Source organism: Salvia splendens, chromosome 10 (assembly GCF_004379255.2).
Source record: "Salvia splendens isolate huo1 chromosome 10, SspV2, whole genome shotgun sequence".
NCBI classification, from domain to species: domain Eukaryota; kingdom Viridiplantae; phylum Streptophyta; class Magnoliopsida; order Lamiales; family Lamiaceae; genus Salvia; species Salvia splendens.
The window spans coordinates 5,158,650-5,176,530 of record NC_056041.1 but is presented as its reverse complement, the minus strand read 5'-3'; the positions used below and the strand labels follow the sequence as shown (position 1 = coordinate 5,176,530).

The 17,881-nt window shown below is 37.5% G+C and overlaps 2 protein-coding genes and 1 pseudogene across 8 annotated transcripts; 2 read left to right on the top strand and 1 right to left on the bottom strand.

Moving 5' to 3' along the window:
- Positions 1 to 1,830: 1,830 nt before the first annotated feature.
- LOC121751164 (protein argonaute 4B-like) lies at positions 1,831 to 7,611 on the top strand. 2 transcript variants are annotated; one of them, XM_042145882.1, is made up of 22 exons: positions 1,831 to 2,000; positions 2,906 to 3,117; positions 3,203 to 3,408; positions 3,487 to 3,711; positions 3,787 to 3,923; positions 3,990 to 4,087; positions 4,156 to 4,253; positions 4,333 to 4,486; positions 4,561 to 4,677; positions 4,762 to 4,869; positions 5,058 to 5,120; positions 5,197 to 5,310; positions 5,387 to 5,552; positions 5,637 to 5,749; positions 5,838 to 5,978; positions 6,076 to 6,269; positions 6,408 to 6,471; positions 6,559 to 6,670; positions 6,759 to 6,832; positions 6,904 to 6,998; positions 7,115 to 7,146; positions 7,445 to 7,611. In XM_042145882.1, exons 2-22 carry the CDS (start codon positions 2,917 to 2,919, stop codon positions 7,609 to 7,611), a joined length of 2,679 nt encoding a protein of 892 aa, XP_042001816.1. In that variant the 5' UTR covers positions 1,831 to 2,000; positions 2,906 to 2,916. The 2 variants fall into 2 exon arrangements, 1 of the variants encoding a protein (XP_042001816.1); XR_006040013.1 differs by lacking the exons at positions 6,904 to 6,998; positions 7,115 to 7,146; positions 7,445 to 7,611 and having other exon boundaries at positions 1,833 to 1,966; positions 6,408 to 6,670.
- LOC121751163 (protein FAR1-RELATED SEQUENCE 3-like) lies at positions 7,553 to 17,480 on the bottom strand. Of its 6 annotated transcripts, none has more exons than XR_006040009.1 (7): positions 17,288 to 17,480; positions 14,338 to 16,832; positions 14,097 to 14,254; positions 13,845 to 13,998; positions 13,384 to 13,494; positions 12,729 to 12,806; positions 7,553 to 7,604 (listed from the first exon to the last, which is right to left on the bottom strand). XR_006040009.1 is itself a non-coding variant. In XM_042145881.1 (6 exons), exons 2-5 carry the CDS (start codon positions 16,597 to 16,599, stop codon positions 13,387 to 13,389), a joined length of 2,604 nt encoding a protein of 867 aa, XP_042001815.1. In that variant the 5' UTR covers positions 16,600 to 16,832; positions 17,288 to 17,480; the 3' UTR covers positions 12,314 to 12,806; positions 13,384 to 13,386. The 6 variants fall into 6 exon arrangements, 1 of the variants encoding a protein (XP_042001815.1); XR_006040008.1 differs by lacking the exon at positions 7,553 to 7,604 and adding an exon at positions 11,701 to 11,894; XM_042145881.1 differs by lacking the exon at positions 7,553 to 7,604 and having other exon boundaries at positions 12,314 to 12,806; positions 13,845 to 13,994; positions 14,171 to 14,254.
- LOC121751166 lies at positions 9,283 to 12,091 on the top strand (annotated as a pseudogene).
- Positions 17,481 to 17,881: the final 401 nt, after the last annotated feature.

Sequence of the window (17,881 nt, the reverse complement as noted above, 5' to 3'; positions counted from 1 at the left end):
TGGAGGCTCTTGAGTTTATGTATACAAGTGATACTTTTGATGTTTTGGAGGAATCTTTGCTCAATGATCAACTATTTGATGGGGCTATTTATTGTTAATATTATCTGTTGCACCTATTGTTGGATTGTTCGCAATTCTATCAGAAACTATTTCCTGAAAATAACATTTCTGAAGTACTACAATACTTTTGAGAAACATACTAACTGATACCTCTCTTGAACTTATCCAGTGAGTTTTGTACTTGTGAATTCTATAATATCTTTTACCGTTGTCAAAGGTAATGGAGAAGATTATAGAGTGATCTAAGTACGTTAAAATACATTGTCATTATATATGTAATATCTTGTTTGGTCTGAAGATCATTTTACGGCTCTACACCGTAATGTTTGCATAGAAATATCCCTCTCTTTATGGATATTGAAATCGTGTTGTTTCTCCTATAATGATCTGCGATGCTTTCTGGTCGTATCTTAGTATGAGATTGAGGATAATGAAGAAACAATGTAGTTTTAGTCCTTAATAATACCTTATCACATAAAAACATCTCTTTCCAAGTCTTCAGATAATAGTTTCAAATAATTAACTAAATACTACCGTGTGTCTTATTTTTCTTATTTATGTTCATTAGAACTTCAAATCTATTGATTTTAAACTGATAATTCTTCATGTAATGAGATTTGGTTATGATTTTAATGCATCTATATTAGTGGCGAGAATCCATTTAGGAGGAATAAGGGATAAAATTATACCCCAAAAATTTATTTATTATTAATTATTTAATATATATCTAGTTATGTATCTTAAAAATCAATACAAAGACCAAAGCCTATATAGCTACCCATTTTTTCAGAAAATTTTTTGACTTCCCAATACTCTATTATTCTTTCAAAAATTCGAATAAATTGAACAAAATACTACTCATTGGCATAATAAAAATGACTTTAGCCATTATTTCCTTCATACCAGTGACTAATGGGCCTTTACTATTCTTATTCTAGGCCCATGTCCAAGCAGACATATTTGGGCCCTGCCCGATAAATAGGAGGTGGTATTAATTAAGTTGAATCCCTTTTTCTAAAATACAGACATATGTGACAGTGAAACATATCTTTGGATTTAATTTATTCTTAAGACATTGCTCTAATTTATTCTTAAAACATTGTTTAAGAAAATAAAGGTTTTTATTGTATTTATGTTGTCTAAATTAGGCGAGTCACTTATAATAAAACAAAAGGAGTAATTGTCTTACATATTTGATATTTCTTTCATGCAAACGTTACCAGTTAGTAGAGAGGCTGAATTTCCACATTCATGAGCTTTAACTTTTTTGCCAAATTAACAATTGAATCGTCACATCTGGTAATATTAATGATATCTGTGCATTAATCAAACACTTAATAAACTCTTTATCAACAAAAGGAGTAATTAATATTTCTGGACTTTGATCACTCTATGCTTAATATAACTGTAAATTCATCACGTGGCAGTGACCATGTGGGTGCATTTTCGTCACAAGACTAGGTACTATTAAAACTAAAATTCCTTTCTATTATTCTTTTATGATATGATGCTATAAACAACAAGATATAAAATTAATTTAAAAAATAATTTAGCAATTTAACATTTATAGTAAATTATCAGAGATAATATACAAGCTTAATTAGCCAAACACTCCAAAAACTAGGCGCAAATTTACAAATCCGTGAAGGTAAAAGACGAATCTGGCCCTGACGTACAGTTTAGTAATTAGGTCTACGATATTTGCATCTGCGATAGAGATTTTGATGACAGAGAAAACCAACAGATAAATAGAGAGAGAGAGACAGAAGAGCGAGAATATAGCCTCTCTCTCTAAGCTCACCAAAACATACACAGCCTCTCTTCTTCTTAGACACGAAAACACGCAAAAAACTCCAAGAGTCGGAGAGAAAATCTGTAGTTCCTGCTTTTGAGGGCACTCGCTAACGTGAGAAAAATTCGTAGCGTCTTTCTTCCTCATGGTATTTCATGTTTTTTGCTGTGATTATACATGTATTTATGGAGTACAATTTTTTTTTTCGATCGGTTTGTTAGTTTTAGTTTTTGCTTCGGTGTATGACGTCTGGATCTATATTTTGCCTTTCGTCGTCGTAATTTCTGCACTGCAAATTTTGTTTCATGCGATTTCATGTTTTTTTTTCTGTAAATTTACGTGTGTGTGTGTTTGCCTAGGTTTGTTAGTTTTGGTTCGTTCTACGGTATATAATGTTTGGATCTGTATTTTTCCTTTCGTCATCGTCGTGAATTTTGAACTGGAAGAGTGTTTTATATTTTATTTTTTTTATTTTTGTGTGTGAGTTGCTTTCGTCGTTTGCCGTGTACATGAGTGTGAATTTTGAAGCGGAATAGTTTTTTTCCATTATTTTGCAACGGGAATGACTGTTTATGGTTACCTATCTTGTGGATTGGTGTTTTCTCTGTCGTAGATATTTTGTTTTTTTGGCCTTGATATAGCAACTGTATTTCACGTACTATTTATAGTTTCTGCAAACCCGTCGTCTCCATGACAGTCTTTACGTTTTTTATTCCTTTTTTTCTATTTCTGGCATGTTTCTCTCTCTTCTGGTTTTCTTTTCTGTTTCTCTCTTTTGACTGAAGAAATTTTCTTGTTATCTTCTGGATAAAGGCTAAAGTTCAAAAAAACAAAGTGTTTTTGAGAGTCCAAAGACAAGGCAGTATGTATTTTCAACTGTAGTTTTAATCTATTTGCATGAAAAATGATTTGAGTTTATGTGCCATACGTGTCCGATTCAGATTTGCTGTGATGTGATATATGTTGAATGTAGTACTAGTACAAGGCTGATTTGAGTTTGCATTTATGGTTGCAACGATTATAACTGTTCTGGATCTTTACCTGTATAATCAGTGAGAAGATATATGGAGAAAGGTACACCAGAGATGCTACCTCCACCTCCCCCTGTGGTCCCACCCAATGTTGTGCCACTGAAAGTAGCTATGGGGAAAAGGGTTCCCATGGCTAGACCTGGACTTGCCACCAGGGGCCAAAGCATCTCCCTCTTGGTTAACCATTTTAAGGTTACTGTTGCCAAGAGTGAGGGCTACTTCTACCACTACAGTGTAATTTATTCATAACTGATCAATTCTTCCTTTGTTATTATCATTGGGAACAATTTTAAATATGCTTCCTAAATTCATTTTGCAGGTCTCGATTAAGTATGAAGATGGTAACCCTGTTGATGCAAAAGGAATTGGAAGAAAGATACTAGAAAAACTTCATGAAACATATGTTGTTGAGCTGGATGGGAAAAAGTTTGCGTATGATGGTGAGAAGAGCTTATTCACTATCGGTCCTTTGCCTCAAAACAAACTGGAGTTTACTGTGATTTTGGATGAACTTTCCTCAAATAGGTGTGTAACATTCTGCTAAAGTGATTTCTTTAAGCTACTCAAGTTTTTAGGCTAAATCTGATCTTCTGTCAATTACAGGAGCACTGGGAGAGGGAGCCCCGAAGCTGATGGCAGCCCTACTGACATTGATAGAAAACGTCTGCGTAAGCAGCCTCGTTCAAAGACTTACAATGTGGCAATAAGCTATGCTGCAAAGATCCCAATGCAAGCCATTACCAATGCACTTCGGGGGCAAGATTCTGAGCACTTTCAAGAATCTGTGAGAGTGCTAGATATCATTCTGAGACAGAATGCTGCTCAACAGTGAGTATCTTGATTGTGTTTTTCTTCTCTCTATCTGTGACTCAAGTTACTCAAACTCTTTTACATCCTGTGCAGGGGGTGCCTTCTAGTGCGTCAGTCCTTCTTCCACAATGATGATAGAAACTACGTGGACTTGGGAGGTGGTGTCTTCGGTTGCCGGGGTTTCCATTCTAGTTTTAGAGCAACACAAGGAGGTCTTTCGTTGAATATGGGTAAGTAGTCCTGTTATGAGTGTTGTTTTTCCATTTCAAATGTCTCAAGGCATTGTTCCCTTGCAGATGTATCAACCACGATGATCGTTAGGCCTGGACCAGTCATCGACTTTCTCCTGTTCAATCAGAAAATTGATCATCCCTCACACATTGATTGGGTTAAGGTAATGTATAAACTGATTACGCTGTTGCTTTGTACATTCTTGTAAATTTCTAACCTGTTAAAAAATAGGCCAAGAGGACACTGAAGAATCTGAGGGTCCGGGCGACTAACTCCAATAGGGAATTCAAGATCAGCGGCTTGAGCGACTTCGTGTGCAAGGAGCAAACGTAAGATAGTCTATCTTTTAAGCTACATGCTTTGTCTAAAGAAGTAATCTCACAATCGCCCCATGATTTTATTGTTTAGGTTCTCATTGAAACAAAGAAGTGAAGCACGAGAAGTAGAGATCACTGTATATGACTATTTTGTCCATGAGCGCAATATCCAGTTGAAGTATTCAGGGGAAATGCCATGTCTGAATGTGGGAAAACCAAAGCGTCCCACTTACTTTCCTGTTGAGGTTTGTACTTGGTGCAGCTGAATTCATATTCTTGGTGTGAAAGTAATGATCCTAGTTTCCGTTTCTTCTTATAGCTATGCTCCTTGGTATCCCTTCAACGGTATACGAAGGCTTTGTCAAATTTTCAGAGAGCTGCACTAGTAGAAAAGTCTAGGCAAAAGCCTCATGAGAGGATGAATGCCTTGAAAAATGTGAGTTCAACTAATTTCTCCTAGTGATGATGTCCTCTCAATTTTATGTATAGCATTGTAACAATTGTTAGCTGCATTTTGTAGGGCCTGTCAAAAAGCAACTATGCTGCTGAACCTCTTCTTCAATCGGCTGGAGTTACAATCAGCACTGAATTTACTCGCATTCAGGGCCGTGTCTTGGCAGCACCTAAGGTATTTGATGCGACAACTGAGATTGAATTTTCATGTTTCAATTGCACAAGATACACTATTCTTTGATATAGTACTTCTGTTCAATCCGAGTTAAGAGTTGACAATTAAGATCTTACTACTTTCTTTTTTTTCTATCTGCCTTGTGAATCAATGGAGATTTAACAGCTCGTCTATTTTTTCTATCACAGCTAAGAGTTGGCAATGGAGAGGACTTTGCGCCACGTAACGGAAGGTGGAACTTCAACCAGAAGGTATAGTATGATTCTTTTAAAATGTTGTACAAAATTGTATGAGAGTTAGCTCTGAATCTCAAGTTTTGTTTGGCAGAAACTGGTTGAGCCTGTTAAAATTGAAAGATGGGCTGTTGTTAACTTCTCTGCTCGGTGCAATATGCACAACTTGTGCAAAGACTTGATCAGATGTGGAAACATGAAAGGAATAGTGAGTATTGAGTTGGAATGTTATGGAAGCTTACCAATTATTTTTCTCCTACTTGACAATACTTTTCTTCCTGTAGGTCATACATGATCCTTATGTAATGATCGAAGAGATGGCACAGTCAAGACGCAGCCCTTCTCCCATCCGTGTTGATGATATGATTGGCTTGGTCAAGTCGAAACTTCCAGGCCCCCCTCAGTTTCTTCTCTGCATTCTGCCAGAGAAGAAAAACTCTGATCTCTATGGTAAAGATTGGTAACATTCTTACTTTTCTGTTAAGTAAATTCCATTTTGTTGACTGAATTCTTGTTTCTTAAATGATGTTGAAGGCCCTTGGAAGAAGAGGAATCTTTCTGAACTTGGTGTGGTGACTCAATGCATTGCGCCAACACGCATCAATGACCAGTACTTGACAAATTTGCTGTTGAAGATAAATGCCAAGGAAAGTGTTGTTTCACTTCTCAATATCTATTTTTGAGACCACTTTGTTGACTACAAGTTTAGCTCACTCTTGCCTTGTCCTTCAACAGCTTGGTGGCCTGAATTCTATCTTAGCTACAGAAAACGCTCCTCCAAGACCACTACCCCTGATTTATAGCAAACCCACAATTATTATAGGAATGGATGTCTCCCATGGTTCACCTGGCCGAGATGTCCCCTCTGTTGCTGCGGTAATTTTCCTTTAAAATCTCATATCGTCATTGTTTATGAAAAAAAAGGCACGGTATTATATTTGGTGTTTATTTTCTTTGGCTGCTGGATAATTAGGTTGTCAGTTCAAGGAAATGGCCTTTGATATCCAAATACCGGGCAGCAGTCCGTACTCAACCGCCAAGATCTGAGATGATCGAGTGTCTGTTCAAGCCAACTTCTGAAACTGAAGATGCAGGCATTTTCAGGGAGCTACTGAACGATTTCTATGATAGCTGTGGGTGTAGACCTGAACAGATAATCATTTTCAGGTAATATCAACTACTGATCACTTGGAATATCTAAACATCATGTTGTTTTTTCTGTTTATCATTATTTAGATGCATTCAATATCTTGACATATATTTAAACTGATCTTAATCTTGGCATTTGAAATTATGCTATGTCAGGGATGGAGTGAGTGAGTCCCAGTTCAACCAAGTCTTAAACATTGAGCTAGAGCAGATTATCCAGGCCTATCTTTTTCCTTCTAAACATTTGAATCATTTTAGTTTCAACATGGATAATCTAGAAAAATGGTTGCTGTCAATTGTTATTTAGGCTTGCAAGTTTAGAGATGAGAAATGGGAACCCAAGTTCATGCTGGTTGTGGCACAGAAGAACCACCATACCAAGATCTTCCAAGCTAACTCTCCTGACAATGTCCCTCCAGGTCTATCTCTCTCTCTGAACAAGTCATGATACATAAACTGAAACATAGCTGGTTTTATATACTTATTATCTCTATTCCATTCTTATAGGGACGGTGATTGACAATGGAATATGCCATCCTAGAAACAATGATTTCTATATGTGTGCTCATGCTGGCATGATTGTGAGTTCTAAAACACATCTTTACTAGAAACAGCTAGCGCGTTATCTGAATTTTTGACTACTAATGTACAGGGAACAACACGGCCCACGCACTATCATGTTCTCTACGATGAACTTGGCTACTCTCCTGATGATTTTCAGGAGTTTGTGCTCTCTTTGTCCTATGTGTAAGAACATATCTCAAGTCTCTTGCAGTCATAGAAAAGCCTAGGTTTATGCTTTTATGTTTTAGAATTCCTAATCATACATTTAGAAACATGAAAGATCCTTACATTTCTTGCAGGTACCAGAGAAGCACTACTGCCATATCAATAGGTAATTTTAGTTAAATAATGTGCAGCAAAATTCAGTTATATGTATATTTACAGAGTCATTTACTAGGTTTGGAAATGGAAGTAGTCATTATTAACTGTCTAGATCAATTCAAGAAATCTGAAAACTAATACTCCCTATTCAAAACAGCTTCTAAGAGCATAGTATAAGATTTTATGCACAATCATCTGAATCTAACAATGTGAAATTCTAGGAGCAAATGATCATACAACCACTAAATAATGCTTTCCCCTCATTGTGGTTTCACCATCTCTGATGTTTGATCTTTCATTTGGTGCAGTGGCTCCTATCTGCTATGCTCATCTTGCTGCGGCTCAGATGTCTCAGTTCCTGAAGTTTGAAGACTTGTCGGACAAGTCATCGAGCCACAGTGGTGGAGGGGGCCCTGCTGTGCCTGAGCTTCCAGTCTTGAATGAGAAAGTCCGCAGCTCCATGTTCTTCTGCTGAGTAATTGAAAAGGCATCATCCACTTAAACACTAGAATGAAAACTATCAGTTTCACATCTCTCAGCTAACTTAAATACTCCTATGATCTATTTTGGCATTTATTTTGAGCATAACCATTGGTGCAATGATTTTGTGAAGTCGAATATTTGCTCGTCTGCCGTTGGAGTTGGCTGACCATATAGCAGGAGTGTCTGCTATTTATTGTGTTACTGTTTGTAGTAGAATGAATGACTACATTTGTGGATCGTTAATCTTTATGATGAGATTTTATGGAATGTTATGATTTGGCAATCTTTTCCACGTAATTCTGCAAAATATATTTTGGCTTTATTTTGTAGTATGAAATTATACTCCTGAAACTTTAGATTACTTGTGCAGTATGCATTTTTATTATGTTGGGTTATCAATGTTTGGTAGAAAAAACTAAGCATTCTTAGTTCATACTATCATTCTGTAACGGCACTCTTACTCATTTTCCAAAATTTACACCTAGTTTATTTATTTTAAATTTTTCTACTTTATTCCATATGCACCAATATTTTTCCCAAACTAGTAGTAGAAACTTGTTATATTTGATGGTTTCTCAATTCTCAGTGACCATTCCAACCATTGAATAATACTACTTCTATCAAGGATAAATAATTTGACGAGTACGCCAAGTGTCACAAAATTTGGATGAAAACTGTGGTTAGGGCATTGTTTTCCTCTCTAACTATTAAGACAGAGATTAATATCAGCAGCAAATAATTTATAATTTTAAGTGCTCTCTCCTTAAAAAAAATACGCCTAAAAGTAAAAAACATATAGTATTATTGAAATGCACCCAATTATGATGTCAACACACAAGTCTATCCTGATAAAAAAAATGATATAGAATAAAAAGTAAAGCCAATTCTATGATCCAAATGGAAGAAAGTGCTAATCTTAATCCCAAGATTTTACTAAGTAAATCAGTCTTTCAAACTTCAAGATTAACAAAAAGAATCTCAACTTGTGAGGAAAGAATATTTCTTATTTGTCCCTTTATTCTCAGCTATTTTCTATTTTGTACATTTCCTTGTGGACATTTTGCATAACATACAAATAAAAAAAATACAAATACATTATTCAATTCAAATCCGAGTCTAACCACCTCATATTACACTAGTAAACTACTACTCTTCCCCAATCATCATAATCCATTGTATCATATAGTATTAATTTTCCTTAAACCATTGTTGACTTTAAGAATGTCGAAATATAAGGGAATAATTGCATATAATCTGATTATTCGGATTGGATTGTATTTTTTACGGTTTTCAGGTCCAATATAGATTGATTGGTCAAAAAAAGAAAAAAAATCTAAAAACTTATTATATATATTGATTTATCTAAATATTTTTAACTCTAAGAGTATATAGAACTTACAATGCAAAAATCACTTCTTATTGTGAGAATGAGAAGCACTGAATTGAAAATATAAATTCATTATATCTATATCAAAGTTAATTATAATTGCTGTTAAATCATGAAAAATGAAAATTTCGCAATTATACCATCCACTTTATTTTCAGCGGAATATGTGTTAATGCAACAATCGATATTTAACCACACGTAAAAATATTATGACTACAATAACTCATTTCTTTAGGATCATAATACATGTTCATATGATAGATGGCATGTCTAAAATTGGTTGACACTTGATTGTATATTTTGTTAGAAATGAGACATATGAAACAATTACAAATTTTCAAATTTTAAAAGGCATGATCCTAAAAATATAAAGTCCCTCGTTCTACATTATTGCTCCTTCTTCATCACCCCCACTGTTGACTTCCAGCATTCTCCCTCTTCCATTGAGAGAGAGAGAGAAAGAGAGAGAGATAATGGGAGAAGAAACAAGAAAATCCCTCTCGGACGAATACGAGATCAGCGAAATCCTCGGCAGAGGCGGCTTCTCCGTCGTCCGGAGAGGCACCGAGAAATCCAACAACAACAACAACAAGATCAAAAAAAGCGTGGCCGTGAAAACCCTCCGGCACCTGAGGTCTCCGAATTCGACGAAGCAGTCCCTCATCTCCGTCGCGCTCCTCACAAACGAGCTCCTGGTGATGCGGCGCGTGGTGGAGGCCGTGTCCCCACACCCCAACGTCATCCACCTCTACGACGTCTGCGAGGACTCCTCCGGCATACACCTCATCCTCGAGCTCTGCTCCGGAGGCGAGCTCTTCGACCGCATCGTCTCCCGCCCTCGTCGCCCAGATCGCCGCCGGCCTCCACCGCGCCGGCATCGTGCACCGGGACTTGAAGCCCGAGAACTGCCTCTTCTTGAGTAAAGAGGACGACTCTCCCTTGAAGATCATGGACTTCGGCCTCAGCTCCGTCGAGGATTTTACCGACCCGGGTTGTTTGGCTCGATTGATTATGTCTCGCCCGAGGCGCTGGCGAAGAGCGATGTATGGTCGCTTGGTGTCATCCTCTACATTCTACTCTCAGGGTGAGTTTTTTATTTTCGAAATATTGATTCGGTTAGTGAGATATCAGGGTGAGATAAGCTTTGTTTGTGATTAACTCGGTTACGAGTGAGGCCATGGATAAACGCGAGATAGAGTGTGCACTGGAGGAGAGTCGGGCCAGGATACATTGTCATTAACCGGATTTTTAAAAGAAAATTGACGATTAAACAAGAGATATGGATAAATATAATTGGAAGTAAACATGAGAATTGAAATGTATTATCTTAAAGATTGACAAATTTTTATTATGCGTGAACCGAACAAGGAAAAATCAACGGTTCGTGCAATCAACAAATTTATACCATTGAGTTTTGCAATCTGGGAAGCATTTTTTTAAAGTCGGATTTGTTAGAGATGCACAAGGCTTATGCGTCTCTCATTAATAAGACGGCTTTCAAAAAAAGAGCGTCCCATATGGGGAAGCTCAATGGTATATTCCACCAAAAGTATTTCATGTGATTAATTTGTCCAATCTTTTTTAGAAAAAAAAAAAACTTCTTAGATTGGAAATCTCAATGGTATATTCCACCCAAAGTAGAAAGTCGCCTCACTCGAACCGAACGATTTCGATTAATTTGTTCTTCACTTATATGGCTATTATAGTAGTTTCTTCATGGATTTAATAAGTTTTTGGTTATTAGGTATACTCCTTTCATCGCGCAGACCAACCGACAGAAGCAGCAAATGATTCTAAGTGTAACCAACACTTGTTTTTTAATCAAATCTAATATGCTTTCTCCGAATTAGGTTTAATTAGTTCGAATGTTGTGTAATAATCAATATTCAGGGGCAGTTGAACTTCTACGAGAAGACATGGAAGAACATTTCATCATCGGTTAAACACCTAATCACCAGTCTTCTCAACGTCGACCCCAGCCGGAGGCCGACTGCTCAAGAGGTATCGTAAATCGACACATTATCGGGTATTTTGTGTGAGTTATTGTATTATCAGGTTAAATAGCAAGAAAACTATACAAATTGATTATTCTTATGTTATAACCTGAAATTAGAATCAATGGAGTACTTATCTATATAATTCGAAATAATATAGATTCTTGAGCACCCTTGGGTGACCGGTGATCTGGCTAAGCAAGATCAGATGGATGCTGAGATCGTCTCGCGGCTGCAGAGTTTCAAAGCGAGGCGCAATTTCGCGCGGCCGCGATGGCCAGCATGCTGAGCAGCAGCTTCTCCTTGAGAACCAAGAAGCTCAAGAGTTTGGTGGGGTCTTATGATCTTAAGCCAGAGGAGCTAGAAAATCTCAGAGAAAATTTCAAGAAAGTGTAATGCCACAAACCAAGTTGTTCCTTTAATCTTCTCACCATCTTTCGATAACTGAGTGACCAAAATATCCAACATCCGAACTGACCCGTCTCCTTGGGCTAAATGCAGATGCACAAGTGATAACGCAACGTTGGGTGAGTTCGAGGAGGTGTTGAAAGCGATGGAGATGTTGTCGTTGGTCCCTTTAGCTCCGCGTATCTTTGATTTGTTTGATGACAACAGAGATGGGAGTGTCGACATGAGAGAAATCATTGCCGGCTTCTCTACTCTCAAATACTCACAAGGAGACGACGCACTCCGACTATGCTTTCAGATGTATAACACAGACCGTTCGGGTTGCATTAGCAAGGATGAGCTAGCGTCTCTGCTTAAGGTAAGCTTAACCATCCATTCTCTTTTCTTATCTTGCTACTCTCATCTCTTCTGTCTCTCCAGGCTTTGCCCGACGAGTACCTTCCTGTTGATATCACAGAGCCTGGGAAGCTAGACGAGATATTCGACCTGATGGACGCCAACAGCGATGGAAAGGTTACATTCGAAGAGTTCAAAGCTGCGATGCAGAGAGACAGTGCGCTTCAAGATGTACTTCTCTCATCTCTACGACCGGCTTAGGGTCGCTCTTCCACATTAACACATTTGTCAGAAAAAATCTCCTCTCCCTATATTGTTTTTTTGTCCTAATCAACGCTTCTGAGTAATTTCAAGTGTCATATTTTCACAATCGAGGAGCCTAATTCGAGAAATTACTATATATCACATGATCAAATGCATGCTTGAAGATTAATGAAGGTCAAAACTAACATTGAATGATAACTCATGCCACATCAAACAAATGCTCAAGGTAGCATAAGGCAATATTTGTCACAGTTAAATCACATATCTCCTCGGTACATATCTACTAAACCCGAAAGGACAGAACGTAATAATAGACTAGAGGAATACTTATTGGTTGTCAAAAGCTTAGAGCAATAACTACAACATAAAATCAGTTGCAACAAATGAATATAGAATATAATTATGAAATTATTTCCTACTGTGTCCACTACATTCGTTCTACAATTGGCATTGGAGTATCAAGCTTAAGAATAGCGATTGTGTGATCTCGCTCATATCTACAAACAAAAAGGCTACCCAGAAGCTGTGTAGCTTATACAAGAATGAGTCACAGAATATAGTAAACCTAAACCTATGATAATGCTTATGAGGAAGATGCAAAGTGATCTACAGATTGTGTTTTAGAGAAGAAACAAAAAGCAAGTAGTAGTGGTAACTAGAGTAAATAGTGGTCATCCAACAACGATGTCTAGAAAAGGTCATCAAGATTAGTGAACAAACCTTTTGTTGGCTGCTACATGTACATTTATGCATTCTAACTCGGACAAGTTCCAATGGCCTATATGATCACACTGCATGCTGTATGGTACAGAATTCCTCGATCAAATTACGACAGAGAATAATTCCTCACAAAATGTGTCTAAAGTAAATTGAAGGTTCAACATCAAATAAGATCAAGTACACATACTAAAAACAATATTGTTATGCTGAAAAAAACTGGAGAGACTGCACCTGCAGCGTTTGAAAAAGTTGTGCTATATTTGCAAATTTTGGTAAGTTTATGATGTTTAAACAGTACCCTCAAAATATAAAGAATGCCACTTTTCACCTTATGTTCAAGAAATGATTAAATTTGGAATGCCATAGGAGTGTGCATGATCTCATTAATGGTCGCAACAAACAGACCCCAATAATTAGGTTAAATCCAACAACAGTGCAATAAAATGAAGTTCGGAAACAACCAATGGGTTGAGGATGTTTGATGGGGACCAGAACTGCAATAGTTTTATTTATCATTATATTAGAGGAACAGTTCAACTTTATTTCAACATGCTTCAAAGTAAGGTGTGGATATTGAATGAGAGAAAGGGGTGTGGATGTGCATTTAGATGTACTGTCGCGTGCCCATATATGCATGAGAGAGGGAGAGGCTTACTTGTCATAGTTGATGTCTGATATAAGCCATTGATCTTAACATTGAACCAAGAGTATCTTTTGAAACTTGAAATTTGACCTCTGCTTCTCCAGTTGTGGAGGCATCCTGGAGCTGGAAGGCAAAAATAGGATTTAACAAGGACCACCTGATTAACACAGCTGAAGTAACACTTGCAACCATAACAGATTCCTTTTTATTTGTTTTATTTTATGTGTTAGGGGGTGTTAGGGGGGTAGGGTAGGGGGAGGATAAATGGGATACCGTTCATGCATATGGGGAGGATGAAGAGATAAATCCCACTGTGGAAGTGGAGAAAATATAATTCTCCTCTTTGTGGTATCAAAGAGAGTACAAAAAGTGGGTAGTAGTAAAGTAGAGCCGCACAAGTTCAGAAAAATTAAACCCTTGCTTCATATAATACTTTTGACTGATAGAAGTGGATCCCAGACAGAAGAAAACACCTTTAGATTGATGACAGCAACCTTGTTAGCTGGTGCTGAGAGCTGCTGACTTATGTAAGCCATGGATTTCAACATTGGCTCCAGCGTGGTTCTTGTAAGTCTAAACTGCACCTCAGTTTCTCCTGAGGGAGCCTTGCCATAATCCTGGAGCTGCCTTGGGCAAAAATATGTAGATATAAGAGAAATGCACTAGGCAAAGTTATTACTCCTATAAGGTAGTATTATGAGATGAAAACAAAGAAACGGAGCTACCTGAAAGCTAATGACCAGAAATGATGAAAAAGTGGAAATTGGAAAATGAATATATTTAACAAAGCAATGCACACCTTCAAATTGATAAGAGCCACTTTATTTGTTGTGGTCTTATTCTCAATAACCCACGTCATGGACTTAAAACAAGTGAGAACCACCTACAGTGCAGAAATAATGAGAAAAAACACATAAGATACCCCAGATAAAACTGATAAATCTAAAAACAAATAATATTCCATACTGTGTTATCAGCAAGCACACCATCACGATTTATAGCCAAAGGGGCCAAAGTTGGCTGGCCCAAATCAGCAGCTTGAACTCCAGCATCATTAAGATTAAAGCGATTAGGCAAAGCATCCTGCCAGGGCCATAATGATGGGATCATATCAGGAGTCATTACGGAAGCTTTCTTGTTACCAGTATCTTGGGAATTTCCACTGCTCTGATATATAGCAGGCTTGTTTTTTGCTACAATTTTTTTCACCAAGGCAATCTTCCTGACGCCTTCTTGTAAAGTCTCAACAGCTGCACTGTAGGTCTCAGCAGCAATGGCTCCTTCCTCTGCAAATTTTAGTGCTTGTCGACAAAGATTATTCAAACGAACTGTGAGTGATTCCACACAGACACCCGTATCTTGCTCGTCCAACAAACCAGCTCTTGCATCCTGAGTCCACCTCTTTAATATGTACTGAGACGGAACCGTGAGAACATTTGTGACAGTAAAGACAGTTAATATGTGTCTACATAGAACCCCCGAATACTCAAACATCTGGCAACTGCAACTTGCATTCATTTCTGCAACATCTAATACGACGCTGTAAGCCTTGTGATCATGCTCATACTTAGCCACCCTAAATTTACTTATTGAACCATCACCATCAATCTTATTGGCAGTGTGTACAAAAGTTTCTACAAGTTCTTCTTGAAACTTTTCAAAAACCTTTTTTGTATATAAATTAGCTGCCTGTTGTTCCATTGGAGATGGTGTCTTCAGTACAGGAGTTGTACTAATTGTGTAGTAATCTGCTTCTATTTCCCTTTCTACAAGATTCTCCAAAGCACGTTCGTACTGCTTGAAGAACATGGGTATTGTCGTCTGCTGGTTCACATAACCATCAAAGAAGGAGCTTACACCATGGTTTGATGAAAGTGCAGCGAAAAAGGTGTCACGAAAATAAACAGGAGCCCACTGCTTCCTAGCTTTATATACGGCTTGAAGCCACTCATTTTTCTGGATATCATACTTGTGAAGTATAGAACTCCATGATGATTCAAAATCCTCAACTATCTCAGAAAAGTTGATGCAGCTATAAAGCTCTCCATAAAAAGGACGAGCAAGGAATATGTGAGCCAATCTTTCTTGGCCTTCTCTTAAGATATGCCACTTGCAAATGCAATGACGAGCTTCTGGGAACACCTGATTAACCGCTACCTTGATGGCCCTATCTTGGTCAGTTTTAATGGAAACAGGAGGCCGGTTGTTCATAGCTGACAGCCAAGTCTTGAACACCCAAGCAAACGAAGCTTCTGATTCATCGAATAGAAGAGCACAGCCGAATAAAACCATTTGGCCATGATTATTTACTCCAGTGAAAGGAGCAAACGGGACCTGAAACTGGTTAGGTCTATACATTGTGTCAAAAGTAACTGCATCACCAAAATGACTATAAGCTGACCTTGATCTAGCATCAGCCCAGAAAACATTGCTCAAGCGGTTTTCGTCATCAAGCTGTATAGCATAATAAAATCCAGGATTTTCAGCCTGCATTTTCCTGAAATAAGTGAGAAGGTCGTGAGCATCTCTTCCTAGAGATCTTCTTCGATTAGAAGGTTGAACATACTGCAGTGGCATCACTGGAACAGAGCTCATAGTGGTCCGGTGTGTTTCCACACAGGGTGCAGTACGACCAACACAGATTGTTTCTGCAGGAGACATATTCTTTGCAACAGGATTAGCCCCTAAAGGTGTTGTGTTCCTCATGACAAGATTGGAATCATAAAATACATGGTTTCCATCCACAGACACCATAACATCGTTTTGGTTATCAGATGTCTCAGGTACGCCATTCTTTGTTGTTCCAGCAAAATGCCTGTGCGGTCTATGGGAATGCACCTTGCTGGGGCTCAAAATAGAATGATTATGATCCTCAACAAACTTTGTCACAACCCAAGTGTCAGGATCTTTGCTCTCTATTTGAAGCATGGCATTGCAGCTTTCAACATTCTTTCTCTTGAAAATCTCGCTGGAGCAGAAAAATTCCCAAGAAACAATCGGACCATCAGGCTTATTACGGGTATATTGACCAACATGAGTGCTAAAGCCCACTCGCCTGGCGTACGAATCATAAAATTCCCTCGCAGCTTCTTGAGATTCAAACTCCATATTAACATAAGGTTTCTTATTGCCAGCATCAGCTTCACTGGTAGAAATTCCATTCAAACTTTCAGCCTCATCATCTCCATGTTGGGTTGGAGCTCCCCTACTTTTTTTCTTTTTCTCCATATCTACCTACACAACTTCATTACCTATCTCATCAAACAAATTATACGAGCGGAAATTTCAAACGTTTGTTAGTTTATCTGTACGCTGACCCGTGGTGGGAGCAGAAGGGGTTGATCAAAGGCCCAAGGTAAAGCAACTAATTTCAACCATAACAATTGTTAGTTCCTTCCTCTGTATGTGCTCAACAAAAAGCACTACCTCCATGTTAAGAGACAGAACAAAATACTGTCGACCTGCAAGCAAAGTGGAGACTAAATATTATGACTGGTTCAACCACTTGACATAAAATACTAATATACACAATTTCTTAAATTTCAGTTCACTTTTTTAGTCAGATGAATCTGCAGATGCCGCAATGAGAGGTGAATTCGCCCATCAATTCCAAATATCCATGCTCAACAAAGTTTCCACATATAAAATTGACTGAATTCAAATCACCCCTTCGATTAATCGCCAGAGCTTTTCACAGATATTGAATAGTAACTAAGAGGCATTAATTTCTGTTGGTACAAGATGAATTATCGTTTCCTTGACGGATCAAGAAACCCTCAAATGCCCAAAATGTCCTTTAATTTATCTTTCTTTCAAATTGGAAACGCAAATTTGTGCAGGATAGGTTAAAGCATTTCCCTTGAGCATTCAATCAACACGTAGTGAAATGCAAAAAATGTAAATTAAAATTTCTCACCTGGAATTTTTCCACTCTGAGAATTGCAACGCCTCGATCATTCAACACCGTGAAAATTCCCCTCTCTCTCTAGCGCGAGCCCACTCTGGGAAGGGAATGGGCTAGTGTCTGTTATCTGGGAGAAGATTTCTTCAATTGCTTGACACTAATTCCATGGAGTCGGAAATTTCGATTTTCTTTCTTTATTTGTTTAAAAAAGACTTCACTTGTGATTTTATAATGTTTTTACGATTCTAAAAATTAGTTTTTGTATACTCTACATTTTCTAATTAATTCGCCATAATAATTAAATTTAGTCGTGATTTACATTCTTTAACAAGTTTTTTATGGTCATTACATTTACAAAAAATTTCTTTAGCTAAATATTTTATTAATTGAAATTAATATTACAATTTTAATTAAGGCTACTACTAATCTAAACCTTTTTGGCAAATTGACACAGACGAATAATGCTTTCATACTTTTTATTTTTATATACATTATATTTTGTTGTATATTTGTAGAATACATTATACGGATTGTACATTAACCAATTTATGTATTATAAAAATAAAATTGGAAATTCGTCGTATCTTATTTTCCTGGCTCAAGTAG